The 27,864-nt window shown below is 40.6% G+C and overlaps 1 protein-coding gene across 1 annotated transcript; it reads right to left on the bottom strand.

Moving 5' to 3' along the window:
• Positions 1-983: 983 nt before the first annotated feature.
• Positions 984-27,810, bottom strand: NDUFA12 (NADH:ubiquinone oxidoreductase subunit A12). Its single transcript, XM_027543135.1, has 4 exons — positions 27,687-27,810; positions 26,798-26,880; positions 22,717-22,804; positions 984-1,255 (listed from the first exon to the last, which is right to left on the bottom strand). Exons 1-4 carry the CDS (start codon positions 27,770-27,772, stop codon positions 1,075-1,077), a joined length of 438 nt encoding a protein of 145 aa, XP_027398936.1. The 5' UTR covers positions 27,773-27,810; the 3' UTR covers positions 984-1,074.
• Positions 27,811-27,864: the final 54 nt, after the last annotated feature.

Here is a 27,864-nt window from a genome sequence, read left to right as displayed (position 1 = left end):
AGTTGAAGCTCCAATACTTTAGCCACCTGATGTGAAGTGCCGATTCATTAGAAAAGACCCTAATGATGGAAAAGATTAAAGGCAGGAGGAGAAGGGGACGACAGAGAATGAGACGGGTGGATGGCATCACCAAGTCAACTGACATAAATTTGAGCAAACTCTGGAAGACGATGAAGGACAGGGGAGTCTGGTGTGCTGTAGCCCATGGGGTTGCAAAGAGTCAGACACAACTGAGCAACTGAACGACAACATAACCAGTTCCAAAGATTTCTTATTTCCCGGAAGGTCTTTTGCCTACAATCCATTCTTTGGAACCAATCTGGATATTAGTTAAAGCTCTTTTATTTGCAAGCAAAAAAAAAAAGAAAATGTCAGTGACCTTACTTGGCTTAAGGAAATAAAAATATATTGGAATGGATCCTGGGGTAGTTCAAATCAACTATGAAAGAACCAAAACTCAGGAAATAGGAAACCTCTCATAACCTTCTTACAGGCCATCATAAAATCATCCAACTTTGATGTCTCTCAGTCTCTCCATTTAAGTTTCAAATTCCCATGAGAAGATCTGTTTGGCTCAACTCAGTGTTAGGTCTCCCCATCAATCAGCTATGGCAGCAAGGCAGGGACACAAAGTACAGAGACCACCACACAGGTGACAGGGGACCGTACACCACACAGCTGCCCCAACAGAAGTCTACTTCAATTACCCATGTTTGTAAGCTTCTATTTTGCAGCTGATAAATAAAAAGTTAAGGGCAAAAAAGCACAAAGTGAAAGTGATGTTGCTGAGTCGTGTCCGACTGTTTGCAACCCCATGGACACCAGGCTCCTCCGTCCATGGGATTTTCTAGGCAAGAGTACTGGAGTGGGTTGCCATTTCCTTCTCCGGGGATTCTTCCCAACCCAGGGATCGAACCCAGGTCTCCCGCATTGTAGACAAGACGCTTTACCGTCTGAGCCACCAAAAAGCACAAAAGACACTGCTTAATCAAATAACTTTAATCAAGTTAACAGTAAGCAGTACAATTATAGGAAAAGCCCCATATTTTACACGTAAATTGCTTTTCGTTGTCTTTACTTGTAAGGTGTCGAAGGTGGGACCCACTCCTGAATCTTCTTTCTAGTGGTGGAATAAGGTACGTACTGTTGTGGAGTGCCACTCAGATTGAATTTATGGTTTGTCCAAATGAATTTACGAGCAGTAGGTGGTTTTACTGTTGGAGGATCATCAGTCATACAGTGAAGCCAACGATGCCTTAAAGAGAGAGAGAGAAAAAAAAAGACAGTTATGAAGAGGTAGCCTAGTGTAGGAGGAGGAGCGCTAAGAGAGCAGTTCTCAAGTTATTACGTTGCTTGAGCTCAAATCTCAGCTCTGACTAGCTGAACTTTCCCATGCCTTGGTTGTTTCATCTGAACACTCTTACTAAGAAAAGTATAAGGATTAAATCAGATAATACCTAGAAAAACTCCTGTGCGTGGCAGGTACTCAATGTTAGCTACTGCTTTTATGATTATTATATGTCATCAAATCTAGGACCCCATCAATTTTAAGATACACCATTATTTTATGTATCACTAAGAAAGAAAAGAAGATGCTGCTAATTGCGGCACTACTGATTATAACATGCATCTTAATTTTAGATATAAAAATGTAGTTTAGAACTGATGACATACAGCATTATTCTATTGGATGCTAGAGGCTGCCTCCGCGGTTTCAGCACACTCAGGATGCTCTGGTTCATGAAGCTCTAGTTTGAAACCCTTCAGGCTCTTGTCGAAGAGGAGGGTCTCTGCGTGCATCTTAAGTCAAAGCTTAAGTCTGAGCACTGGAGGACATACAGTTTGTTATAATAAAATTGTTCAACCACAGCCCAAAGTTCACGAGTGTTTCAGCTTCAAGTGTTTGTAAAAAGATACTTGGGGGGAAGTGCCAGAAATCTGGCCTAAAGAAGGAAGCCGGGCATTTCCTTGGAGTACAGAAAACTCTCTAATAACAGAAAAGAAAGAAACTAAGTCCAAGGGACAAAGAGTAGAACTGAGCAGAAAACCAAGCTGAATTTATATGAGAAAGGAAGGGGAGAGAGAATTTATAACAAGATTCTGAGCTCCTAACACAAAGATGACTCTATAAGAAAAGGGAATGAGGTGACAGGCATAGAATTGCAGCTCCTGAGGAAAAAAAGGGCTGGGGTGGGGTGAGGGGGGATTACCCGGCTAGAGAGGAAAGGGCAAGTCAAGGAAGTTTCAGTAAAATAAGACTAAAGCTTGGACTGCAAGGAGATCCAGCTAGTCCATTCTGAAGGAGATCAGCCCTGGGATTTCTTTGGAGGGAATGATGCTAAAGCTGAAACTCCAGTACGTTAGCCACCTCATGCGAAGAGTTGACTCATTGGAAAATACTCTGATGCTGGGAGGGATTGGGGGCAGGAGGAGAAGGGGACGACAGAGGATGAGATGGCTGGATGGCATCACTGACTCGATGGACGTGAGTCTGAGAGAACTCCGGGAGTTGGTGATGGACAGAGAGGCCTGGCGTGCTGCGATTTATGGGGTTGCAAAGAGTCGGACACGACTGAGCGACTGAACTGAACTGAAAGCTAATGAGAAAAATGCATGATGCTATGTAAGTTTAAGAATATCTGCTAACAGTAATTGATAGATACAGCTAGGTAATTGTCTAAGATCAATAAGATATTATTACAGTTGCTATATTTGTGTCTAAGATAATTATATCATGACCAGCTAACACAATGAAGAATGAGGAAGTCTAAACCCACCGGGCTGCTTTCTCTCTTACATCCTCCAAAGGAAAATGGGGATTAGTCAAAGTAACCTGGACCAATAAATCATGACATAATGAGACACCAGTGGTGAGACAGGAGGGATTAGCTGTGAAAACCAAAGCTTTTACTTACCAAGGGGTTTTATGTAAGTTAAGGCACAGCAGAAATATTTAACTTTTGCCTTTTGAGTCAGCCTAAGTAACTACAAAAAAAGTGTGTTCAAAAAAATGTTAGTTGCTCTGTCACGTCGGACTTTTTGCAACCCCATGGACTGTAGCCTGCCAGGCTCCTCTGTTCATGGAATTCTCCAGGGGAATCTTCCCAACCCAGGGGCTGAAACCAGATCTCCTGAACTGCAGGCAGATTCTTTACTGTCTGAGCCATTTTTATTCAAATAATTGTCATCAAGACTCCTGAAAGTTAAAATGATATTTAAAGAAGCAGACTCCAAAGCTTTTATATGCTTATTCAGTAACTTAACTGAGAGCTCACAGAGAGAAAGAAAATGCTAAAAAGAGAGAACTATAAGAGGAGGGAATTCTCTGGTGGTCCAGTGGTTAGGACTCAGCAGTTTCAGTGCCAAGGGTCCAGGTTCAATCCCTGGTCAGGGAACTAAGATAAGATACTACAGGCTGCATGGTGAGGCCAAAAAAAGGAAAAAGAACACTAAAAGAAATTTTTACCGCCAACACATAAAATCTGAAAATGTTCATCTAGTAAGGCTATTGACTGGAGTCAGGGAATGAGTAAACAATCATTTATTCTCATTCTGTTAGAATAAGAAGCTACAAGAAATAAGAAAATGTTTATAATCTGCTAGCCTAATTTAACCCTTCTAACTATATTATTAAATAAAGCGTAAAGAAACAATATCTTTTAGATTTTCACACTGAAGAGTTTGCGCAAACAGGTTTTCATTTGGGTCATTTTTATTCCAATTAATTAAAGGCACCAATGGACTAAGAGTACTGCCTAAAAACTGTGTTGAGCTGGCGTCAGACCCACTTCAACTTTATATCACTGTTATTATCTTACAGGACAAAATATAAACTTCAACTTGATGATAAAGTCAGTAAGACTATAAATAAGGAGACTGGCAGAAAGGCAGAAAGTTCTAAATACAAAAGAGATAAGTATTTGTCATGAAAACAGATTACACTTTGGGAAAAACTTAGTACTCAAATATATTCAAGTATGTCAAAATTAATAACAAAGATATTAAACCATAATTACAACACAGCTCAAATGGAAATAAATCCCACAGGTGGTTGACCCAATTTTCAGTTGTTAATGAAGAAAACAGAGACTGGAACACAAAAAGAAGTGTAGAAAGGAACAGGAAAGGACGACCTTCTCTTTCTTTGAAAACATACTACTTCACTTAAGTTTGAGGTTGTTAGCCACTCTAAGTACAAAATGGAGGGATTTATTTCTGAAGAAAGAATAAAACAGCCTAATAGGAAATTTAAGAAATAAAAATATACACCATATAAAACAGATTGTAAGATGGTAAACAATCTTTAAGATGGATATTAATAACAAAGATAAAAAGTTTAATTTTCCTTTTCAGAAATATAACAGCAACAAAAATACAGGCAGTTTTGAATCTTTTCCTTGGATAATAAACATTGTTAACTTTGGGAATCAAGGCTGGAGTTTGTGTTCATGTTTCAGATATTTTTACCTAACATCACTGAGCCTAGAAACAACAAAGATTTTTCAACTTTTCAAAAGACAGACTAAGAAAAACCACACAAACCCCTCCAGATGGTTTTCTGAGGTAAAAATATTCATTATACTAAAACTATTATTACTCCATCTCACTTTAGTTTATGAAACATTCTCATGCATACCACTCAATCACTTAAATTAATACTAAGTATTTTGTATTTTAAAACTGAGGAAACAGAGTTGAAACCACCTTCCAAGGTCCCACAGCACGTATGTCACACAGCTGAGGCTTGAACAGTTTCCCAGAAGCCGAAAAGAACATCCTGATCACGAGCTTACATACGAGCAACAGATGAAAACTGGCTGGGATGATGATAGCACTTAAGTATCTGTCAAAACCCTGAGATCCAGCTAACCATAGGATAAGACTGACATATTTAACAAAATAAAAACCAAAGACAATTCATGACAAAATAGCCAACTCAAACTTCTTTAGCTCAGTAACTACTGTTTTTAATTAAATGCAATCTGAATCAAAATCTCAATAGGGTTTGACAATTATAATTCTAAGGATCAGCTGCAAGCCTATCTTAAGAACACTTTGAAAACACAACAATCAGGAAGGCTGGCAATACCAGACTTTAAAGTCACAAACATTAGAACAATATAAAAATTGGTACAAAAACTCTGTACTAAGAATTTTGTACAAAAGTATAATAATAGAACAAAATCCCCTAGACTTAAGGATATATAAAGTAAGGTTGGCATATCAAATTATTGGGGAAAGTAAATTTTTCTCAATAAATTATGCTAGGACAATTAATTTTGTTGAGGAAAAAGTGCAAGAATATTTATATTCATAAGACGTGTTGATACTAACAGAATATGAAGGACCATTTCTGAGCTTAACATCAAAGTCCAAAAGCCATAAAGAAAAAAAATGGTAATTTTATTACATAAAAATTGAAGTATGTTTATGTCCTAAAACTCTGAAAACAAGATTAAAAAATAAAAGAAATGGGGAAATATACAGAAAAGTAGTTAATCTATCACTACAAAACAGAAAAAGTTAAACATCCAATAGCAAAACAGATAAATGATGTTAAAAGATAAGTCATAAAAAAAGATAAAAAATTTTAACCAAGGGAATAAAAATTAAAACAAGATATAACGTTTTACTTGCTAAGCTGGTAAAGATTTAAAAATAAAATAATATCTAGTATTGGTGAAGTTATAGAGAAATCAAACTCACATACTGTGAATGTATTTACCCTGAGAATGTCAACTGAGGGTAATTTGGCAGTAGGTACTAAACACTTCCAAAACATGTACATTTCTGGACTCAGCAATTTTACTTGTAGGAATGTGCCACAGAAAATAGGATGTGTGGATAAACACTTACATACAAGGATACTGACCAAAGTTTACTTATAATAGTAAAAACACAGAAAAAACAAAACCAAGAATAATATAGGGAATACTTTAACTCAGGCCATAGCCACATGACAGAGGATTAAAGCCTTAGTAAATATTATGTTAACAGAGAATATTTTATGACTTGAGAAAACACTCACCAAATATTAAGCTTAAAAAGCAGGTTATTTACTTAATTTACTGAACGATCAGATCAGATCAGATCAGATCAGTTGCTCAGTCATGTCTGACTCTTTGCGACCCCATGAATCCCAGCACGCCAGGCCTCCCTGTCCATCACCAACTCCCGGAGTTCACTGAGACTCACGTCCATTGAGTCAGTGAGGCCATCCAGCCATCTCATCCTCTGTCGTCCCCTTCTCCTCCTGCCCCCAATCCCTCCCAGCATCAGAGTCTTTTCCAATGAGTCAACTCTTCGCATGAGGTGGCCAAAGTACTGGAGTTTCAATAGTAGATAGCATTTGTAAGTCATGGCACTGTTCTAAACAATTTATAAATATTAACTCATTTAATTCTTAAAACAACTCTATGAGACAGATGTTATTAACCCGATTTAATAAATGAGGAAACTAGAGCACCAAGAGTTTAAAAATAACTCGCCCATGATAGTGAAGCCAGGATTCAAACACAGGCTACCACTTTAAAAATCCACTCACATTAAAAACAAAAGCAAAGGATATATATGCACAGGAAAAGGGGAAATGAGAAGAATATATATCAAAACATCAACAGTATTTTGTCTCTGTGTGGTAGGGTAATAGGTTACTTTTATTTGCTTTGTGATTTTCTGAATTTTCTGTAACAAACATGTACTACTTGGTAAGACAAAAGAAAGCTATTAAAAATTAAAATCCTAATTCAAAACAACTAGCAGGGTTTTAAATCCTCCTTGAAATCATCTGTCATTTATTTGAGACTATAAGTAGGTTCTTCTACTTCTAACCCCACTTCACCCCACTTTAGACCATCACTTAAAAAAAAAACAAAACACTCTCTTTAATGTACTGAATGTTTTAGTGGCAGATAGACTGCTTCTCTCAGTCTACCTTAATGGGAATTCTTCCTATGTCACTTCCACAGCACAACGTCTTTCACTATAGTTACACAGAAAAGGTTCAAACTGTTTTTCTAATTTAGAAACCTCAAAAATTTCTACATATGACTATGTGTGCCATATTTTATACTTTGATAACCTGTGAACATCAAATAGATTTTGTCTGGAAATTGCAGATAGTTCTTTGTTCAGCAAACTACCCAGTTTATTTCCACAATCAGGTATGAAATTTCCCAACAACACATCTTTGTAAAATGTTACATTGAACAGTGAATAAAATGTGTTATTTATTATAAAGCAATATTCTGTAACACCTACATATCTACCTAAACATGCATTTTATAGTTTCTTAAAACACAGCCACTTAATACTCTCATTTTCTGGAACAGAAAATAAACATTAGGAAGGAACTATTTTGAAAATAACCTGTAACCCACTGTACTGAGTAACACTTATTTCAATTCAGAGTATTTTATACAACACTTACTATCTGAAGAAGGACAGACTGAGCAGATATATCAAGAGGAAGACAATATTCTCTGGCATTGAGAGATGGCAATTTACTTAGGAAAATAATATTCTAAAAGACTAAGATACAATTCAGTGGGACAAGATATTAAAAAGGACAGGCTGAAGTTAGAGTGGAACTCAGAGGTAAATATATTACAGCTTCAAATTCATACAAAAGCTATGAAAGGAGTGACAGATATACCATTTTTGGATCAGCCAGCAGAAGCAAATAAAATTACTGTATCCAAAAAGCAAAATAACAGTTGTTTCAAGTAAAACAGTATGCCCACATTCATCTAACAAAAGTTTACTGAGCGACTACTACGTGTGAGACACTGATTCAGGCATTAGCAACACAAGAGTGAACGAGATTCTTACCAAGAAGCATGGCAGCTGGAGAAACAAACCATGAGAGAAGGACGGGGCTCTTTCAGCTAGGGCAGTCTAAGAAGTCACTGGAACAGACACTTGAACAACCTGCAGGCCTGAGCCATGCAATCTGGGGAAACATCCAGTGCAAAGTAACTGAGGTAGGAGCGTGGTCACTCCGTAAGAAAAGCCAGAAGGCCATTGTGGCTAGTAAGTCAAGAGTCAGCAAGGTGGTGAACTGGGCAGGGCGCACAGACCTGGAAGGGCCAGGACGGCATATGGCCTTGCAGACCGAGTGAAGTGAGAGCCGCTCAGTCATGTCCGACTCTTTGCGACCCCATGGACTATACAGTGCATGGAATTCTCTAGGCCAGAATACTGGGATGGGTAGCTTTTCCCTTCTCCATGGGATATTCCCAACCCTGGGATTGAACCCAGGTCTCCTGCATTGCAGGTGGATTCTTTACCAGCTGAGCCACAAGGGAAGCCCAAGAATACTGGAGTGGGTAGCCTATCCCTTCTCCAGTGGATCTTCCCGACCCAAAGAATTGAACCAGCGTCTTCTGCATTGCAGGTTGATTCTTTACCAACTGAGCTATTAAGGAAGCCCTGCAGACCAAGTAAGGAGTTGGAATTTTAATTCTAATCATAATGGAAAGCCAATGGAGAGAGTTCTGAGCAGAGTACTGATATAATCTGAGTTAACATTTTAAAATAATCACTCTAATCACTTAATCATCTTCCCAGGTGGCTCACTGGTAAATAATCTGCCTGCCAATGCAGGACATGCAAAGAAACATGTTTGATCCCTGGGTCAGGGATATGCCCTGGAGTAGGAAATGGCAATGCACTCCAGTATTCTTGCCTGGAAAATTCCATGGACAGAGAAGCCTGGCTGGCTATATAGTCCATAAGGTCACAAAGAGTAGGACACGACTGAGCAACTGCACGCGCGTGTGAGCGCGCGCGCGCACACACACACACACACACAATCATTCAGTATGTTGGGAATACTGGTATATTGTAAGAATGTAAGCCAACTAGTTAAGTGGTTGCAGAAGTCCAGGCAAGACATTACTGTGTTCTGGACTGGGGTAACAGCCATAGATGTAGTGATTAGGCATGGGATATATTCAGAAGATAAAGCAGAAAGAACATGTTGATAGAACATGTTCCTAGAGAAAGAGTTTAAAAGGACCCTTAAATTTTTGGCTTGAATAAACAAGAGTCATTTAATGGCTTAGGAACATTTTGCCTGAAAGGTTCATTAACCTACCTACACTGGGAATCTGAAGATATTTTAAAAAATCAAATATATTAAATTTCTAAATGTGCCCTAAAATGCTTTAAGGGATGTAATTAACTAACATTGCAAGTGGAGATAACTCCTTAGGAGAATTTCTTTCCATTAGCGTTTATTAACCATTCATCAAAGAACAAGAGAATATAATTGTTTTTTATTTTTATGCACAAATATTCAAGTTACTAATCTTGCTATTCTATTCATAAACAAATCCTCAAAGCTTAAGAGCAACTACATTTTAAAGTTTGCAGCTATAGTTAATAGAATATTCATTTTAAACCCAAATTGCCATTAGTCCTGTCTATATTCAAAGCCCCTCTACACTAAAACACTAAAACTGACAAGCAGCATATTAAGTGAAAACATCTGTGCTATATTAAGTGAGGGGAGGGGGAAGGGAAACAAAATATTGTATATAACAAATATATTTGTATACACACATTTACCTATATATAGTTATTAAAATTTATAACCACAAATCTTCTAAAGAAGACGTGACCAATAAACTACAACCTGTTCTCCACATTGTGGTCCTTTGAAAACATTCCTTCTCTACTCAAAAGCCGACAAACTGGTATCTGTTCAATCAGTGAACAAAACCTTAACAGTGCTTATTTCTTGGCTAAGGAATTATAGTTTATTTTTGTTTGTCCTTCTATGGATTTTCCAAGTTTTCTATAACAACTGTACATTTTTACCATCATGATTATAAGGATTCTTTTTAAAAAGGAAAATTGCTTATATTATACACTGAAAAAAAAGAGTAAATAAAACTGAATGATTAGGAACACAACTAACATAAACATTTATTTTAAAAGACTAAAGGAAATATGGCAAATGCTGACAGTGGTTGCCTCTTAGGGGTGTATGTGGATTATCCCTGCCCACCCAACAGATTTTTAAAAATTTTTCTGATCTCTCCACATTTTGTTCAAGAACAGATTCCATTTAGATTCAATGAAGTTCATACTGCCAAATGTACGTGGACACTTCTCTGTCCTTATATTACTTAATCTCAGCAAAAATCAACACAGTTAGACTTCCTATGATTATTGAAATGCTCATTTCTCTTGTCTTCCTTACTTTGCTGCTGCTGCTGCTAAGTCGCTTCAGTTGAGTCCGACTCTGTGTGACCCCATAGACGGCAGCCCACCAGGCTCCCCCATCCCTGGGATTCTCCAGGCAAGAACACTGGAGTGGGTTGCCATTTCCTTCTCCACTGCATGAAAGTGAAAAGTGAAAGGGAAGTCGCTCAGTTGTGTCTGACTGTTCGCGACCCCATGGACTGCAGCCTTCCAGGCTCCGCCGTCCATGGGATTTTCCAGGCAAGAGTACTGCAGTGGGGTGCCATTGCCTTCTCCGCCTTACTTTGCTGCTGCTGCTGCTGCTCAGTGGCTTCAGTCGTGTCCGACTCTGTGCGACCCCATAGACGGCAGCCCACCAGACTCCCCTGTCCCTGGGTTCTCCAGGCAAGAACACTGGAGCGGGTTGCCATTTCCTTCTCCAATCCTCACTTTGCTAGTAACTACTTATTCTTTACTGGCTCGACCTCTGTCCTAAGCTACAGATTCATCTATCCTGCTGTTTACTTAACATAATTGTTCACTTGGATTTCTGGCACGTATCTCAAATTTCCTTCATCCAAAAAGGAGGCTTCTGATTCCTACCCTCCACCCTCACAGGCTACCCTTCTCCTAGTCTTCCCATCCTAATGAAAGGTACCACCACCACCCAGTCTCTCAAGCCCGAAGTAATCATCTCCAGGTAATCCTCCCCACCTGCTACCTCACTTCTCTAAAAGGCTTCTAGAACATCTTCTGTCAAGTGAAAAAAAAAAAAGCTGACTAAAATGATGTTGTGTGTATGTATGTGTGTGTGTTAAGTTGCTTCAGTCATGTCCGACTCTTTGCAACCCTATGGACTGTGTTAGGTATCCTAAATAAATTAACCCTACAAAAGGAAAACCATTGTCAATGTCACCATGGCACTAAAAAAATCTTCAAGGACAAATTACTTTCTGTTAAAAAAAAAAAAAAAAGCGAAAACTTTTGAAAATAAGCTATAATTTCTTTTAAAAAGTACTTATGTATTACTTGAGTAATTTAACCGTTAATTTTAATAAGAAAAATATATGGGGAGGAGAGACCAGTACACTACACGGAAGAAGGAAGGGCACGTTACTTTAAAATGAACAGAAGGTGCCACCAAGTGGGAAAAAAGTATATCCACAGTAAAGAAAAATCCAGGCAAGCCATGGTTTTTTCTTTTTTAACTTGGTTCAAAGGATTTCAGAGTTCAAATATTTCAAACCACACATAAACAAAACTTTGTTTCTCCTGATGTAAATGAAAACAGCAATTTTATACTATTATGCAAAAAACTGCCCAAAATTTTCTTTCTATTGGTATTCAACAACATTTTATCGTGTCAAATTTCATGTAGATACTGATTATTTACTTGGTTTACTACCATAAAAATGAAAATAAATATTATTATGCATTACTGTATAGATGGTGGCAATTAGCTAACTTAAAGATAAAATTAAGGGTACTCCAAAATGGTATAAGACAGTATTTGTAATCCACTGAAATAAAGACTTTGAGTATTCTATTCAGTCAAGTTAAAGGAGAAATTAAAATCTAATTGTTGACCCCATAAATGAATAAAGGACTTCCATGGTGGCTCAGACGGTAAAAGCATCTGCCTACAATGCGGGAGACCGGGGCTCGATCCCTGGGTCGGAAAGATCCCCTGGGAGAAGGAAATGGCAACCCACTCCAGTACTCTTGCCTGGACGGACTGGGGAGCCTGGTAGGCTACAGTCCATGGGGTCGCAAAGAGTCGGACTAAGCGCCTTCACTTTCATTTTAAATGAATAAAACAGATAAGAAAAGGAAGGTACTGTAACAAAGAAAAATAACAGTAAGTTACAATACAGTATTAGTCTACCAGCCAGTACTCATTAAGTGACTATAAACTCCAGGATAGGCTCATATATTTTCATCCGTATAAATGTACAAACCCATGAGTACCTGAAACATAGTGGGGTGCTTAATAAATATTCACTCAATGGCATGAACTATTTGTAAGCTGGGTGCTGTGCTGGGCTCTAGGCAATAATTTTTTTCTTTAATTTTCAAGGTTCGAGTGGCTCCACTGCCCATCCAAGATGTTTGCACCACCACGGATACCTTTTGTTTATCTACTAATAGACCTTACCAACTGCTGACACATTCAAAGAAAAGGAAAGCTTTGAGACAAGACCGACAAAATGAACTCATTTTCCCACACAATTTCTCATGTTACCACAAAGATGGGGAACATTAAGTGAGCTACTGCTGCTGCTAAGTCACATCAGTCGTGTCCGACTCTGTTGGACTTCATAGACGGCAGCCCACCAGGCTCCCCCGTCCCTGGGACTCTCCAGGCAAGAACAATGGAGTGGGTTGCCATTTCCTTCTCCAATGCAGGAAAGTGAAAAGTGAAAGTGAAGTCGCTCAGTCATGTCCGACTTTTAGCAACCCCATGGACTGCAGCCTACCAGGCTCCTCCGGCCATGGGATTTTCCAGGCAAGAGTACTGGAGTGGGGTGCCATTGCCTTCTCCGAAGTGAGCTACAAGTTCATTAAAAATATGCCCTGGTTCTACCAAAAACACTGAAAGGATGCCACTGAAGGGAAATCCTTCCCCAGGTGAGACTATGTAACTACTCAACAGACTCAGAGACTGTCAGAGGCCACAGAGGGCCCCTGAGAACTCAGCAGGGCCAAGCACGGGAGCCACAGCCTGAGAACACAGGGACGCATCAGGTGTCACTCCCACAGGGAGTCTTTGCAGTAGTTCGTCGGGGGACGCGGCTCACTCAGACATCCATCTTTCACTCTGTAGATGACACAGCACAGGCTCAAGGGAGATGAGAACCACACAAGGCAGGTGCCGGAGCTGCCCTAACTTTAAAGCTTCACGCCCACAAAAGCTAACATCTCTGCTAACAACTACACAGGCACGGCTTCAGGACCGCCGTTCCCAGCAGGGACATACCGGTTCTAAGAGCAACAAGACAGGGGAGCCAAAACATAGCTGACTCATCAGGCATTTGCAAGTCCTCTCAATCTAGATGCAGTTTGCCAATCAAGGATCAGTTTTATCCAGCACTATGACTGATACAATCTAACCTGGTTTCCAGGGTGACAGAGCTAGATATTTAACTGAAGATCAGAGTCTCTCAACCCTTTTACCCATAATTTATGAAAACTGCATACTATGCTAGGTAAAATCACACTTGAAGTCCTATCTCCAGCACCAACCTCTATTCTGACCTCCGGACTAATGTTTTCAACTATCTACCCACCACACTCACTTGGCTGTCTAACAGACATCTCAGATGGAACTCTTGATTATCCCTTCCAATTGTGCTTCTCCCATTCTGCCTGCTCCTCCTCTTCCCAGCTAATATACCACTAGTAGTTCAGGCCAAAATCTTGAAGCTACCCTTTTCTCTCAAAATCCAATCTATCAGCAAATCTAGTTGAGTCCATCTCACTTCAAAATGCGTCTCTGTGGTGGGCAGCCTCTAAGATGACCTCCAATGACCACATCCTCCTGGTGGACATACCTCTCCTTGACTGTGGGCTAGCCCGACGGACTCAACTAACAGAATACAGCACCAGTGTGGGGTGTCACTTCTGAGATTAGGTTTAAAAAGACTGCAGCTTCCAACTATGGTGCTCCCTTTCATTTGCTCCTGATTGTAACTCTGGGAAAACCAGCTGCCGCATCATGAGGTAGTCTTGAGGGGAGGCCCACACGAGTGTTCTAAGGTCTGTGAATGAGTTGAACAGTGGATCCTTCCAAATGTAAACCTCAATATGACTGCAGCCTCACATGGCAAAGAGATGGGGAAACAACGGAAACAGTAACAGATTTTATTTTCTTGGGCTCCAAAATCACCGTGGACAGTGACTGCAGTCATGAAATTAAAAGACGCTTGCTCCTTGGAAGAAAAGCTATGACAAACCTAGATAGCATATTAAAAAGCAGAGACATTACTTTGCCGACAAAGGTCCATATAGTCAAAGCTATGGTTTTTCCAGTAGTCATGTATGGATGCCAGAGTTGGACCATAAAGAAAGATAAGAGACAAAGAATTGATGCTTTTGAACTGTGGTGTTGGAGAAGATTCCTGAGAGTCCCTTGGACTGCAAGGAGATCCAACCAGTCCATCCTAAAGAAAATCAACCCTGAATATTCGTTAGAAGGACTGATCCTGAAATTCCAATACTTTGGCCACCTGACGCTGACTTATTAGAAATTACCCCGATGCTGGGAAAGATTGAAGGCAGGAGGAGAAGGGGATGACAGAGGATGAGATGGTTGGATGGCCTCACTGACTCAATGGACATGAGGGTGAGCAAGCTCTGGGAGATGGGGAAGGACAGCGAAGCCTGGCGTGCTGCAGTCCATGGGTCGCAAAGAGTCGGACACGACTGAGCAACTGAACAACAGCAAACACACGGTGTCTTCTGTGTGGCCTTGTGAGAGAGTCTAAGCCAGAGATACCCAGCTAAGCTGCACTCAAACTCGTACCCACAGAAACTGTACGATAATGTTTACTGCTTTAAACTAAATTTGAAAAATCTGTTACACGGGAGTAGACAACAGTGTGTGCGTGCTCAGTCGTGCCTGACTCTGTGAACCCAGGGACTATACAGCCCCCCAGGCTCCTCTGTCCATCCTCTGGGATAACGCCGGCAAGAACACTGGGATGGGTTGCTGTTTCCTCCTCCAGGGGATTTTCCTGACCCAGGGAATGAACTCGCATCTACTGCGGGTCCTGCACTGGCAGGCAGATTCTTGACCTCTGTACCACCAGGAAAGCCCCCGAGAGCCATTAGCTGGGGCTAAGCAAAGTAAGCATCTGTCTGCTTGGCACAGTGGGTGGAGAGGAGGAGTGTGGCAATAGACTAGTAAGGTGATAGAGCCTGCACGGGGAGAAGAAGGCATTCCCGTGGGGAGGGAGGGGGAGTTGCCAAGCTGATGTGGGGTGCTGGAAGCATAGTGGGGTAAGAAGGGCGTTCAGAGGTGGGGAGTGGGAAGGAAGCAATGAGAACTTCAATACATAGAGTGGAATTCATCAAATAAGTAACTCTATTTAAAAAAAAAAGAAACAGAAATATGGAAAGAGAAAAAGCTGGAATATAACCTATGGTGTTGGACTGGATTCAGTGGCACTGCTGTGGATGCATGGTTTTCAATATGTATACTAAAAAAGACAGAGATATAGATGTATACACACATACACACAATTGTTAGAGCCAACTAAGCTTGTCCACTGAGAGAGCCTGGGAGCAGTGATGTCCCAACAGCAGTGAGCATACTTTGCACTTAGATATTATTATAGTTTCTAAATACTATACGGAAAAACAGCAAGAAAACAAAACAAACACAGGGCTCCTCAAAGAAATGGCTGTTTTCATGGGTGGGGAGGGGAAAACATAAGATGAACCTGGAAAAATTGTTGTCAGAAAGAATGTGCTCCAAGAATGCTGGAGATGTTTTAAAAGGACCACAAATGCAGACTGAATGGACTCCTACTGGTCAAATTTGTTCAATCTGAGCAATAAAAGAACAAATTATATTAACAGATTATGCTGCTGCTGCATTGCTTCAGTTGTGTCTGACTCTTTGCAACACTATGAACTGCAGCCCACACTATGGACAGAGCACCCTCTGTCCACGGGGATTCTCCAGGCAAGAATCCTGGAGCAGGCTGCCATGCCCTCCTCCAGGGGACCTTCCCGACGCAGGGATGGAACCTGTATCTCTTATGTCTCCTGCACTGGCAGGCAGGTTCCTTACCACTAGTGCCACCTGGGAAGCCCATTAAGGGACTATAACCCATGGATTAAAATAACAGTTCATACTGCTATAAATAAATTGAAGTTTCTTGAGTAACTGGATAGTTATATAACTTCAAAGTTTCTCCCCACAAAATGCTAATTGTAAAGGGAAAATGAGTAACTTGAGAATGCAGAAATCTGGGGAAATCAGAAGCCATTTAATAAAATGCAACAAGAAGAACCTGACATTGCTTCCGTGACATTCCTGTCACAGATGCACAGCTCGCATGGAGTTATGAGGAAACACACCGAGAAGCACTCCACAACACAACTGGCCTGCAATCTTGTAAAGTGTTAAGGTCATAAAAATCAAGGAAAAACTGATGAATCAATCCAGTGTGGAAGAGACTAGAGAGAAATGAGGTCTACATGAAAGGCATGACCAGACCCTCCTGCTATAAAGGACATGGTTGGGAACACTGATGAAACCTGAAACAGGGTCTGACCATTACACGGCAGTGTGTATCACTGTTCATTTCCTAACTTTGACGGTTACATCATAGCTATGTATGTAGGAGAATGTACTTGTTTGTAGGAATTATATACTAAAGTTAATTCTGTCGTAATATGACATCATTTTGGAAACTTACTTTGAAATGATTCAAGTACTTGGACTTTTCAGAAAATTTGGGATTGTTCCCAATTTTTAAAAAATTGTAAAACAGGACTTCCCTGGTGGCGCAGTGGTAAGAATCTGCCTGCCAATGCAGGGGACACTGTTTCCATCCCTGGTCCAGGAAGATCCGACATGCCACGGAGCAGCTAAGCCTGTGTGCCACAACTGCTGAGCTCACGCTCTAGAGCCCGCGAGCCGCAACTACTGAAGCCTGTGTGCCCGAGAGCCTGCGCTCCGCAACACGAGAAGCCACGGAAATGAGAAGCCTGCACGCTGCAACCAAGAGCAGCCCCCACACTGCAACAAGAGAAAGCCCACGCACAGCAAAGAAGGCCCCTCCCAGCCAAAACTAAATAAAGAAATAAAATGTAAAAACCTGTAAAACGGATCACACTCTATCTTGCCTTCCAGTGACTTTCTAAGAACTTTAAAAAAACAGCCAAAGGATTTACCCATGACTTACAAGATCCGCATGCAGATGTAGCTACTGTAGGCCCTAGCTAGTTCTCCTTCCTCGTCTCCTGACATCTTCCCCTCACTCATTCCATTCCAGCCCAACTGGCCACTTTGCTGTTCTTTTGAATACAAGCAATACATCTCAGACACAACGGGCCTTTGCACCTGTGGTTTCTGCTGTCTGGAACTCTTCATTTCCCCCACCTCAGTCCCCTCCCCTTTTCAAATGTCACTTCTTCAAGAAGCCTTCCCTAACCCCTGTATAAAACAGCCACCTCCCCCTCAAGAGAAGGCCCTCACTCTTTATGAATATCAGCTCCCTTGCATTTACTGTTTCCTAAAACACATATTTGTTTTTCTGCTTCCTCTCATGAGAGCAAGGGCTTTGTTTCACTCACTTGTTGTATTCACAGTGCCCACAATTGTTCCTGGCATCCAGTAGGCATGCCATAGGTTTTTTGGTTTTGTTTTTTTTGCCATAGGTATTTGAATGAATAAAGATGACAGACTGTAGTTCATTACTCTATACGTAATACCTGGCTCTCTAATGAAAGAAAAATCAACCCAACTTCAGATTTATTCATGGATCAAATCAAAGGTAAGATCAGAGTTCCACAATGCATTGCACTCACTCAGAAAAGGGGGTTCTGAGAAACAAACAGCTGAAGCCAATCCAAACCACTCTCTCCAAGGCAGATTTATCACAAGCCTTTAAGCTTCCTTTACAAACAAGGGTCCTCAAAGGTGCTCAGAACTTAGGGGGCTCCACTCCACAAAGAAACCCAGCTTTGTATCCTCAACTGCCCCCAGGCAGCACCCTAGCGGGTGATGTTATCTTCTACAGCTTTCAGCTTCTTTTTTATGTGATCTCAGATCTTACATATAAAAGGACTGGCTTGGCTGAATAGTACTTATCATTTCAGATCTTTAACTATTTAATGGCTTAAAATGTGTTTCATCCCACATAATTTAAATCAATTCCCTCCCCAACCCTTAATCTAGATAGGTACTCTGAAGGAGATGGCCATCCATCTGAACAAGACAGCCCACAGACCTTCTACACACTCTCGGGACCAACCCCTCCCCAAAACAATCAACCAAATAAATGAAAACTGCAGGATACCTCGTCACCTAAAGCCAACACTCCACTTTGAGATCGTGGTCTCAAATAGTGCCCCTGACACACAGAATACCCCTTCAGAGAAGGCAGGTAGCTCCAGACCTAAAATCACAGCTCCTCACATTTTCACAGACCACAGATTATTGTTTCCCATTAAAAAGAGCACAAAAATCCAGCCTCAAATAACATCAGTGCTGCTTTCTCATGTTAAGAGCCAATGAGTTTTATTAAAGACACACTTCAATACCGTAGTCTTCAAACTACGTCACTGACCGGGGTAAATGCTCCTAAGCAGTCCAAGCAGGGGACCACAAGTTGAAAACTGCACGTACGTGAACTCTTATAAACATACTTTCCTTAGCTCACATAATATTTAAAAAAACAAAAAAACTACTCTGTCCAATCAAGTAGACTGTTCAATTTAAATAAAATATTAGATTAGTTCACTTCCTTAGTCACATTAGCCGCATTTCAAGGCGCTCTGGGCTACATGAGGCTGGTGGTTTTGTTGTAGTTCAGTCGCTAAGTCGTGCTGGACTCTTTGTGACCCCACGGACTGTAGCCTGCCAGGCTCCTCTGTCCATGGGATTTCCCAAGCAAGAACACTGGAGTGGGTTGCCATGCCCTTCTCCAGCGGATCTTCCCAACCCAGGGACCAAACCTGCGTCTCTTGCACTGGCAGGTGGAATCTTAAACACTCACTGAGCCACCAGGGAAGCCCCACTGGAAAGCACAGTTATAGAACGTTTCCATCATCACGGAAAGTTCTATTGGACAGTGCTGTATTAAACATTCAATAACAAACAAACAGAAAATAAATCTCATAAAGAAATACAGATTTCCACTTTCTCTTGAAAAATTGTATCTGGAAATCCTTGGCTGGACCCCCACCTGGTGGAGCTGGAGAGGGAGCAGCACGCTGCCCTCACTGACTGAACGCGTGCATTCAGCTCACTGTAGCGCCCAGAACCCCCAGCCGTCTCACAGCAGCACTTCCGCCACTCACTCAGTGCCTGGGTTCCTACTTGAGCCTTTAGAATGAAAGTGAATACTATGAGATTATCTCAGTTTCTACTCAGTAGAGCCCCAAACTACTTCTGACGATCAAGTTCAACTAAAAGATCACAATTAACCTGATACTTTATTTTTAGGTGTGTGCTTTTTTTGTAAAATTTTCTAGACCAGGATCTTCTAGAAAGGATCTCTAGAGTATATCAACCAGCAATCTATGAAATAGATATAAATACTTTTTTTGAACTATTTTTATTAAAAATTTGGTAATTCAAGTAAGAGGATTTGAAATTTCATTTTTAAAATAGACATATTAGAAATCATAGTTTTTAGAGACCAAAGGAATTTGAGGGAATCTCACTTAACAGATGAGAAATCCAAACTCCAGAGAGGTTAAGGAATGTGCTTTAAGTTGAACTGCTGAATAAGATCAGGGCCAGAGCTCTTTTAGCCTTTCTCTTCACTATGGCCAAGTGATACCACAGCATCCTGCTTTTCCTCAAAGATGACCATACCATTATGTAACCCAACATATAATACGATTGGTGATACCTCTCCATCAAGAGAGAGTCTACACCTCTCCTGTTAAACATGAACAGAGTTTTCTAACTGCCTCGGCCAAGGGAATGCAGACTAAGTACTGGATGATTTCCAACACTAACTCAGATAAAGCAACATGGCTTCTGCCTGGTGCTCCCTCTCAGAGCATTTGCTTAAGTAGGCTCAGGCTACCTGAGGGTATTCCAACCCAACACTCAGCCATGTTCCCCGCTAAAAGCCAGCATCAATTGCCAGACGGAGACAGAACATATCTCCAGACTGTTGTCAGAGCTGCTCCAGGTCTTTGCTCAAACCCTCCAACCTCCACCTTCGGCCAGGTTGTCCTTGCTTAAAACCAGCAAACAAGCCACTACCTCCACCCACACGTTTAGTAAAAGTGAACATAAATTTTTAAGTTAAAGGGTACAGAGATAAGAAAGGAAGCTACAAGCAAAAACACAGATGGAACCAGATGAGACCAACCAATGAATCTGACCTCCAACTATAATAACCCTGAGTCATCTTATACATTGATTTCTATGATATTAACATATTAAATGGCACACCTACCAACAGTGATGACCAGACATTAATAACAAAAAAAGGATAAAAAGGGAGTGGCACCCCACTCCCTGAGGATGAGGGGAGCCCTACCTTTCCTGGCAGACTAATGCATATGCCTCCCCATCATTAGGCTCACTTCTCCTCCCTTTGTCTTTACTTTTTAAAAAAAAATCCCTCTTGCCACTGATTTGAGTAAGATGGAGGAGGAGAAAGACATGTGCTCATCTCCTCCTAAGAGAACACCAAAATTGCAACTAGCTGCTGAACAATCAACAGGAACCCACCAAAAAAAAGATACCCCACATTCAAGGGCAAAGGAGAAGCCGCAACAAGATGGTAGGAGATTGCATGGCTGCAATCGAGTTTAAAATCAAACCTCATACCAGCCAAAGATGCTTGGAGAACACACACAAAAAAACCTTGTGTGCACCAGGACCCCAGGGAAAGGAGCAGAGACTCAGCCAGACCTGCCTGTGTTTGAGAGTCTCCTGGAGAGGCATGGGGCCTCAGGAAGCATTATGACGAAGAAAGTCAGTAGAGGTGATGAAATTCCAGCTGAGCTATCTCAACTCCTAAAAGATGATGCTGTTAAGTGCTGCACTCAGTAACATGCCAGCAAATTTGGAAAACTGAGCAGTGGCCACAGGACTGGAAAAGGTCAGTTTTCATTCCAATCTCAAAGAAGTGCAATGCCAAAGAATGTTCAAACTGCTACACAATTGCACTCATTTCACATGCTAGAGAAGTAATGCTCAAAATCCTTCAAGTTAGGCTTCAACAGTATGTGAACCAAGAACTTCCAGATATACAAGCTGGATTTAGAAAAGGCAGATGAACCAGAGATCAAATTGCCAAAATCTCCTGGATCATAGAAAAAAGTAAGGGAATTCCCAAAAAACACCTACTTCTGTTTCACTGACTATTCTAAAGCCTCTGACTGTGTGGATCACAACGAACTGTGGAAAATTCTTAAAGAGAAAGGAATACCAGACCACCTTACCTGCCTCCTGAGAAACCTGTATGCAGGTCAAGAAGCAACAGTTAGAACGGGACATAGAACAATGGACTGGTTCCAAATAGGAAAAGGAGTACGTCAAGGCTGTATACTGTCACCCTGCTTATTTAACTTCTGTGCAGAGTTTCATGAGAAACGCTGGACTGGATGTAGCACAAGCTGGAATCAAGATTGCCAGGAGAAATATCAATAACCTCAGATATGCAGATGATACCACCCTAATGGCAGAAAGTGAAGAGGAACTAAAAAGCCTTTTGATGAAGGTGAAAGAAGTGAAAAAGCTGGCTTAAAACTCAACATTCAAAAACTAAAATCATGGCATCCAATCCCATCACTTCATGGCAAATAGATGGTGAAACAATGGAAACAGTGACAATTTTCTTGGGCTCCAAAATCATTGCAGATGGTGACTGCAGCCATGAAATTAAAAGACGCTTACTCCCTGGAAGAAAAGCTATGACCAACCTGGACAGCATATTAAATAGCAGAGACATCACTTTTCTGACAACAGTCCGTCTAGTCAAAGCTATGGTTTTCCAGTAGTCATGTACGGATGTGTGTGGTGGACCATAAAGAAGACTGAGCACCGAAGAACTGATGCTTTTTAACTGTAGTGCTGGAGAAAACTCTTGAGAGTCCCCCGGACTGCAAGGGGATCAAACCAATCAATCCTAAAGGAAATTTATCCTGAATATTCATTGGAAGGGCTGATGCTGAAGCTGAAGCTCCAGTCCTTTGGCCACCTGATGCCAAGAGCCAACTCGCTGGAAAAGATCTTGATGCTGGGAAAGACTGAGGGCAGGAGAAGGGGGCAATAGTGGATGAGATGGTTGGATGGGATCATCAACTCAACAGACATGAGTTTGAGCAAGAGTTTGGGGAGACAGTAAAGGACAGCAAAGCCTGGCGTGCTGCAGTCCCTGGGGTCGCAAAGGGTCAGACACGACTAAGCAGCTGAACAACAACTACTGCCACCTGGGCAAGAAGCTGATCTGTGAACATGTTCTCGCTTCTCCACTCTTTGGCCAGTGAATAAAGCTTGTGCTGAGTCAATCTCAGTCAGGGTCCATGGGATGTAATCAGGAACAAGATGATTCCAGCATCAGCCCTGAGTCTTCCCCTTGAAGCCTCAGACATCCTGGAGCAGAGATAAGCCATTCCTGCTCTGTCTTGTCTGAACTCCTGACCCACAAAAACCCCAAGATAAATACTTATTGTTGTTTTAAGCTACTAAGTTCTAGGATAACTAGTCACACAGCCATCACAATTGGGACCGATGCTTTCAGAACACCACCGATTAACTTAGCAATAGAATTTCAACAAATATTTGTGTAGTACTGCCAACTTAAATAAAATGCTGATGCAGCCTACCATTCAGGGGGCACCATGCTTCCATCCACATCCCAGAATGTGTTTTTGCCATTCATTTCAGTAGTATATATAACCCATCGGTGTCGGCCTGGATGGAAAGATCAACGTGTAGTTTAGAGAGATGTGAGGAGATAAAGACCAGCTTTCTAAAACAGCGTAATTGCGTAGTATCAAAGTAAGCTTTTTATTAAGAAAAGACTTTTATATGCTCTTATGTAAGAGAAAAGTTAGAGAACTATAGAGACCCGGGTGTATTATTGAAGGTAAACTCCAGGAAGTACATGGCAAGGTTTATCAACAACCCAGAGGCCACCTCAGGAAAACCCCTCTAGGGCAATGGACTCGCTCTGTGGGTGGAGCTCAGGCCTTTTCCACAGTGCAGAACCCTTGCTTCTCCCCAGGTGCCCTGCCAAGCGGGTATCAGAGAGGGAAGGGGAATACGTTCCCAGTCATTCTGGGTATTCAGGAGAGAAAAGTGCTCCTCCTGAAACTGGGGCAAGAGAAATGTATTCACAGCAATCACACTTGAGGAACAGGTTTCCGTATAAATATTTTTAAATAACCATCAGAGATTCTTTAGGAAATTGGTGGTTACTACATAATAAGCAAGCATTACATATGATGGTTAGATAAGTAGAACAGCTCATGTTATCAAAATAGTATGGCTACATGTTTTAACAAATTTCTATGAAACAGCTGAGAGCCTAACCACAATTTACAAAACTGTTAGGCAAAGGCCTATATTTTAAGGAACATTGTCACTTTTTTTTCTTTTACTTTTTACTGGGGTATAGTTGATTTACAATGATGTGTTTCAGGTGTAGAGCAAAGTGAATCTGTTTTTATATATATATATATATATATATATATGTGTGTGTGTGTGTGTGTGTGTGTATCTCCACTCTTTTTTGAGATTCTTTTCCCATATAAGCCATTACAGAGTGTTAAGTAGAGTTCCCTGTGCTATACAAGACTGTCATTTATTATCAATGGCTGTTAGGCAAGTTATAAGCCTCAGTTTCTTTATCTATTAAAAGTGGCTGATTATACCCACATCTTAACGTTGCTATGAAAACTAAATGTCACACACACACACCTAGTTTGGTATCAAGCACATAGGTGCATAATAAACATTAATTTCTTTCATCTCTTCCTCACTGCCCTCACCCCCACAAAGGGAATACTGAATTCATCCCTGTAATGAATTTTAAGCCAATAAGCAAAATGATGCCATGATAGAGCTGGGCTTTAACAATCTCATAATCTATACATATCAAAATTTTAAATGTGCATACTCAGACTCAGCAATTCCACTTACAGGAATTTACTCTTAACTTAAACAAGTGAATGTGGACATTGTTACAATCAAGTTCACTGCAGCATTGTCTCTAACAGCAAAAAGTTGAAGGCAATGTAAGTGTCTACCAATAGTGAACTATCCAAGAAAATAATGGTTCTTCCATACAGTGGAATACACTGTTGCTATTAAAAAGAATGGTGTGAAAATTTGTAAAATAAGAAAACACAAGTGTTCAAACAGAAAAGAATGCTGTAGATACCTTCAACTTACTATGGGAAAAATGACCCATGATTTTTAAGTAAAAGTATTTCAGTTTACAAACAACATGCATGACATAATTTTAAAAAATGAATGTTTACACATGCACTGAGGAATCTTGAAATATATATATATAATACTATTAAAATGGGGTAAAACTATGAGACAAGGAAGCTTTCCTTTTTCACTTCATACACTAAGTTTCAATGTTTTACAACAAAATACATCATTTTTTAAATTAGCAAAAGTAAAGATATTTCCAATGTGAGGCAAAAATGGAAAGAAGAAAAGGGGAAAAAATGAAGGAAGTTTATTATCATACTAGTTTGTAACAAAGCGATGAATAGAAAGAATTTTGGCCTGGGGCTCTGCCACTACCTAGCTGTTATTTAACTAAGTTCCTTCTGGATAAGACATTTTCTTGGGCCTCAGTTTTTTTCTCTATTCAAAAAAAAAAGCTTTTTGATAATCTCTTAAAATCAACTGCAGGCCTAGAACTCTGATTTGCCTAAATATTACAAAATTATGGTTACAGAGTGTTAAGATACTGCTGTTTACCCCTTGTAGACCAACTTGCATCCTGTGCAATCACACATGGATACATGATTTGTATGTTCCTAAAAATATTAAGGTCCATGAGCAAGTTTCCTCTGTAAAATGAGGGAGGGGGAGATGTTAAATATTAAAGTAGATAATGTATGTTATATGTGTTTAGCAAGCACATGGCACTCAAGGCCATTATATTTCACCTTATCAGTTTTTCCCCTGGATAAAGACTAACTATTCCCTCTCTGATACTTTTAATCTCAATCAAAAGATAATTTATTATAAAAGTAACAAATGCACATGGCAAAAAATTTCCAACACTTCAAGAAGGTAATAATACTAACAACAGTAGTATAGTATTTTTTGAGCACTTACAGCCCGAGCAATAGGCCAGTGGTTCTCAACGGGGGACAACTCTGTCCCCCAGGGGACATTTGGCAAAGTCTGGAGACATTTTTGGTTGTCACAACTGCAGAAGGGAAGTGTTTCTGGTACTTGGTGGGTCGATGCCAAGGATGCTAAGCATTCCATAATGCACAGACCAGCCCCTCACAACAGAGAAGTATCTGACCCACAGTGTTAATCTTGTTGAGGCTGATAAATCCTACATTTAGATAAGCTCCTCCCATTCACTTATCTATTTTTTATACAAGTTTATGAGGCAAATATTATTATGATGATGCTACTTTATAACATGAGGAAGCTGGGGCTGAGAGACATTAATTAAGTAAACTTCAGAGTTACAAAGTTTTAACATGCAGAAACAAAATGTTGAAACCTTACCATCTGATAATACTTCTAAGTTTCTTGTATTTCCTTCCAGCATTTGGAATATGAACACAAAAAGCTTAATTTTCTTCCTGTGAGGCAATAAATTGTTCTGCATCTGGAGTTTCTTGTGTTACAAACATCTTTGACATCTTTCTACATAAAATGTATTGGTTTACATCATTCTTAATAACAACAAAGTATTATAAAAAATGCAATTCATCAGTATCCAATTGATGCACAATTAATGTTGCTTTTAGAATGTACTAGTAAAACAATGCTGCAATGGTTGCTTTTGGTTTGCAAGAATATTTAAGGTGGATTCCTAGAAGTTGAATTGCTGGGACAAAAGATACGTGCAATGTAAATTTTAAGAAAATTTACGGACTGTCCTCCAAAAGGACTGTACTAATGTATATACTTAAAAAAAAAAAATTATTTATCTGGCTACACCAGGTCTTAGTTGTGGCACATGGGATCTTCAATCTTCCTTGTGGCACGCAGGATCTTTAGTTGTGGCATGTAAACTCTTAGTTAGGACATATGGGATCTAGCTCCCTGACCAGGGATTGAACTTGGGCCCCCTGCACTGGGAGCATGCAGTCCCAGCCACTAGACCACCAGGGAAGTCCTAATGTATATACTCATGGCATTTCCCCAGTAAGTATTTATCAGATTGGCAAATGCTTCAAAACTCAACAGGTGAAAAAAGATAACGCTGTTTTTTTGAACTGCATTTCTGTAATTACAAGTGAGGATGAGAGGGATAAGTTAGGAATTTAGATTTAAAATATACACATACTATACATAAAATAGATAACCAAAAAAGACCTACTATATAGCAGAGGGAACTATACTTAATATGTTGTAATAACCTATAATGGAAGAGAATGTAAAAAAAGAATATGTGTATTTATACACGTATACATGAATCCCTTTGCTGTATACCTGAAACACTGTAAATCAACTATATTTCAATAAAAATTGAAAAATAAAATCATGTATTCTTTTAATAAAAAATAAGAATGAGCATCTTTTCATGCCTTTGTTAGTGACTTAATTTTCTTTTCCTATGGATTATCTTTTTCTTTTTTCTATTGAGTTCTTCATCCTTTTACAAGTACCTTGTAAAAATACATTACGGAAAACAAAGTAAAATCAAACCCCAATCTCACTCCCATTACTTATACCCCAAAATACTGCACTTACCAAAAAACTGCTTGTTGTCTTCATAGTATTTATTTCCATATTTGTCTTCTCCCACTAATGTGCCAACCCTCACATCATTTGCCCTGGGAATGTCCAAAAGAAAACAGACATTTTGGAAAGATTTTTTATTTACAACACATAGGTAAAAAAGAGAGTATTAACTTTCACAAACATAGGCAGCTGTGCCAAGGAGAAAAACGAGGAGATGCTGGATATGGTCACCGATTGTATACTTTCAGCACAAGCGAAGAGAAACTGAGCCAACTGATGTGCCTTAAATGCACTAAATATTTACACGCAATACCTTCAAATTACAAGACTACTTTAAAAAATCTATTATCCCTAGGTCTGAGCCACTGAAGTTAGCAATAAACTTCAGGAAACCTGGAAATTAAAGTGTTTCATCTTAAAATGATACGAACATCTGGCTCTTTCATTCGGCTCTAGGTCTCCAACTCCGTTTCCCCGGACGATGCTGCTCGTCCAATTCACCGAGTTGAAGGACTACTCGGGGAAAATTGTAATCACTTGGTTTAACTCCTTACAGTACATGGAAGGAAAGGGAAGGAGGAAAAAAACCCCAAAAGTTTCCCAAGGTCACACAGTGTGAGCTTTTGGCAAGCTCATTACTCTCCAGGAAGCAGAGCAGGGGTGCAGCCCATACACGCCCTCACCTCTATGTCACAGCCCTGTCTCTACAGCCGGCTTTGATCCCGTCTCCGGGAGACCCCGGGACAGACTTCCGCCCGGGGAAAGCCAGGCTGACTTGGCCGGTTGTCCTTGAGAGGAGTTGCGGATTCTCCAAGGTGACCCAAGCCCGAACCCCCTTCCAAGAAACCAGCCAGGGTAAGTCCAGTCCCAGAAGCCAAGAGCATGGCTGGCTGCCTACCTGAACAAGACTCGTAGATAGCCGCGGAGGCCACCGTGGCCGCTGACCTGCTGCAGCCCGCGCTTCAGGACCTGCAGCAACTCCATCTTGTCCTGCAGGCCCCGCCTCTCCGGCGCGCCGCGGAAAACCCACCGGCGGAACCAGCCACTCAGCGGCAGGGAGCCGACGACAGAAAGTT

Source organism: Bos indicus x Bos taurus, chromosome 5, assembly GCF_003369695.1.
Source record: "Bos indicus x Bos taurus breed Angus x Brahman F1 hybrid chromosome 5, Bos_hybrid_MaternalHap_v2.0, whole genome shotgun sequence".
NCBI lineage: Eukaryota > Metazoa > Chordata > Mammalia > Artiodactyla > Bovidae > Bos > Bos indicus x Bos taurus.
This window is presented reverse-complemented; position numbering and strand designations above follow the sequence as displayed.

Excerpts from the sequence above, each read along its gene's own strand:
- NDUFA12 (XM_027543135.1), bottom strand. The coding sequence starts at position 27,772 with ATGGAGTTGCTGCAGGTCCTGAAGCGCGGGCTGCAGCAGGTCAGCGGC. Across the intron at positions 26,881-27,686 it reads TATCTACGAGTCTTGTTCAG|GGCAAATGATGTGAGGGTTG; the intron begins GTAGGCAGCCAG and ends GGACATTCCCAG. Across the intron at positions 22,805-26,797 it reads AGACAACAAGCAGTTTTTTG|GCCGACACCGATGGGTTATA; the intron begins GTAAGTGCAGTA and ends CTTTCCATCCAG.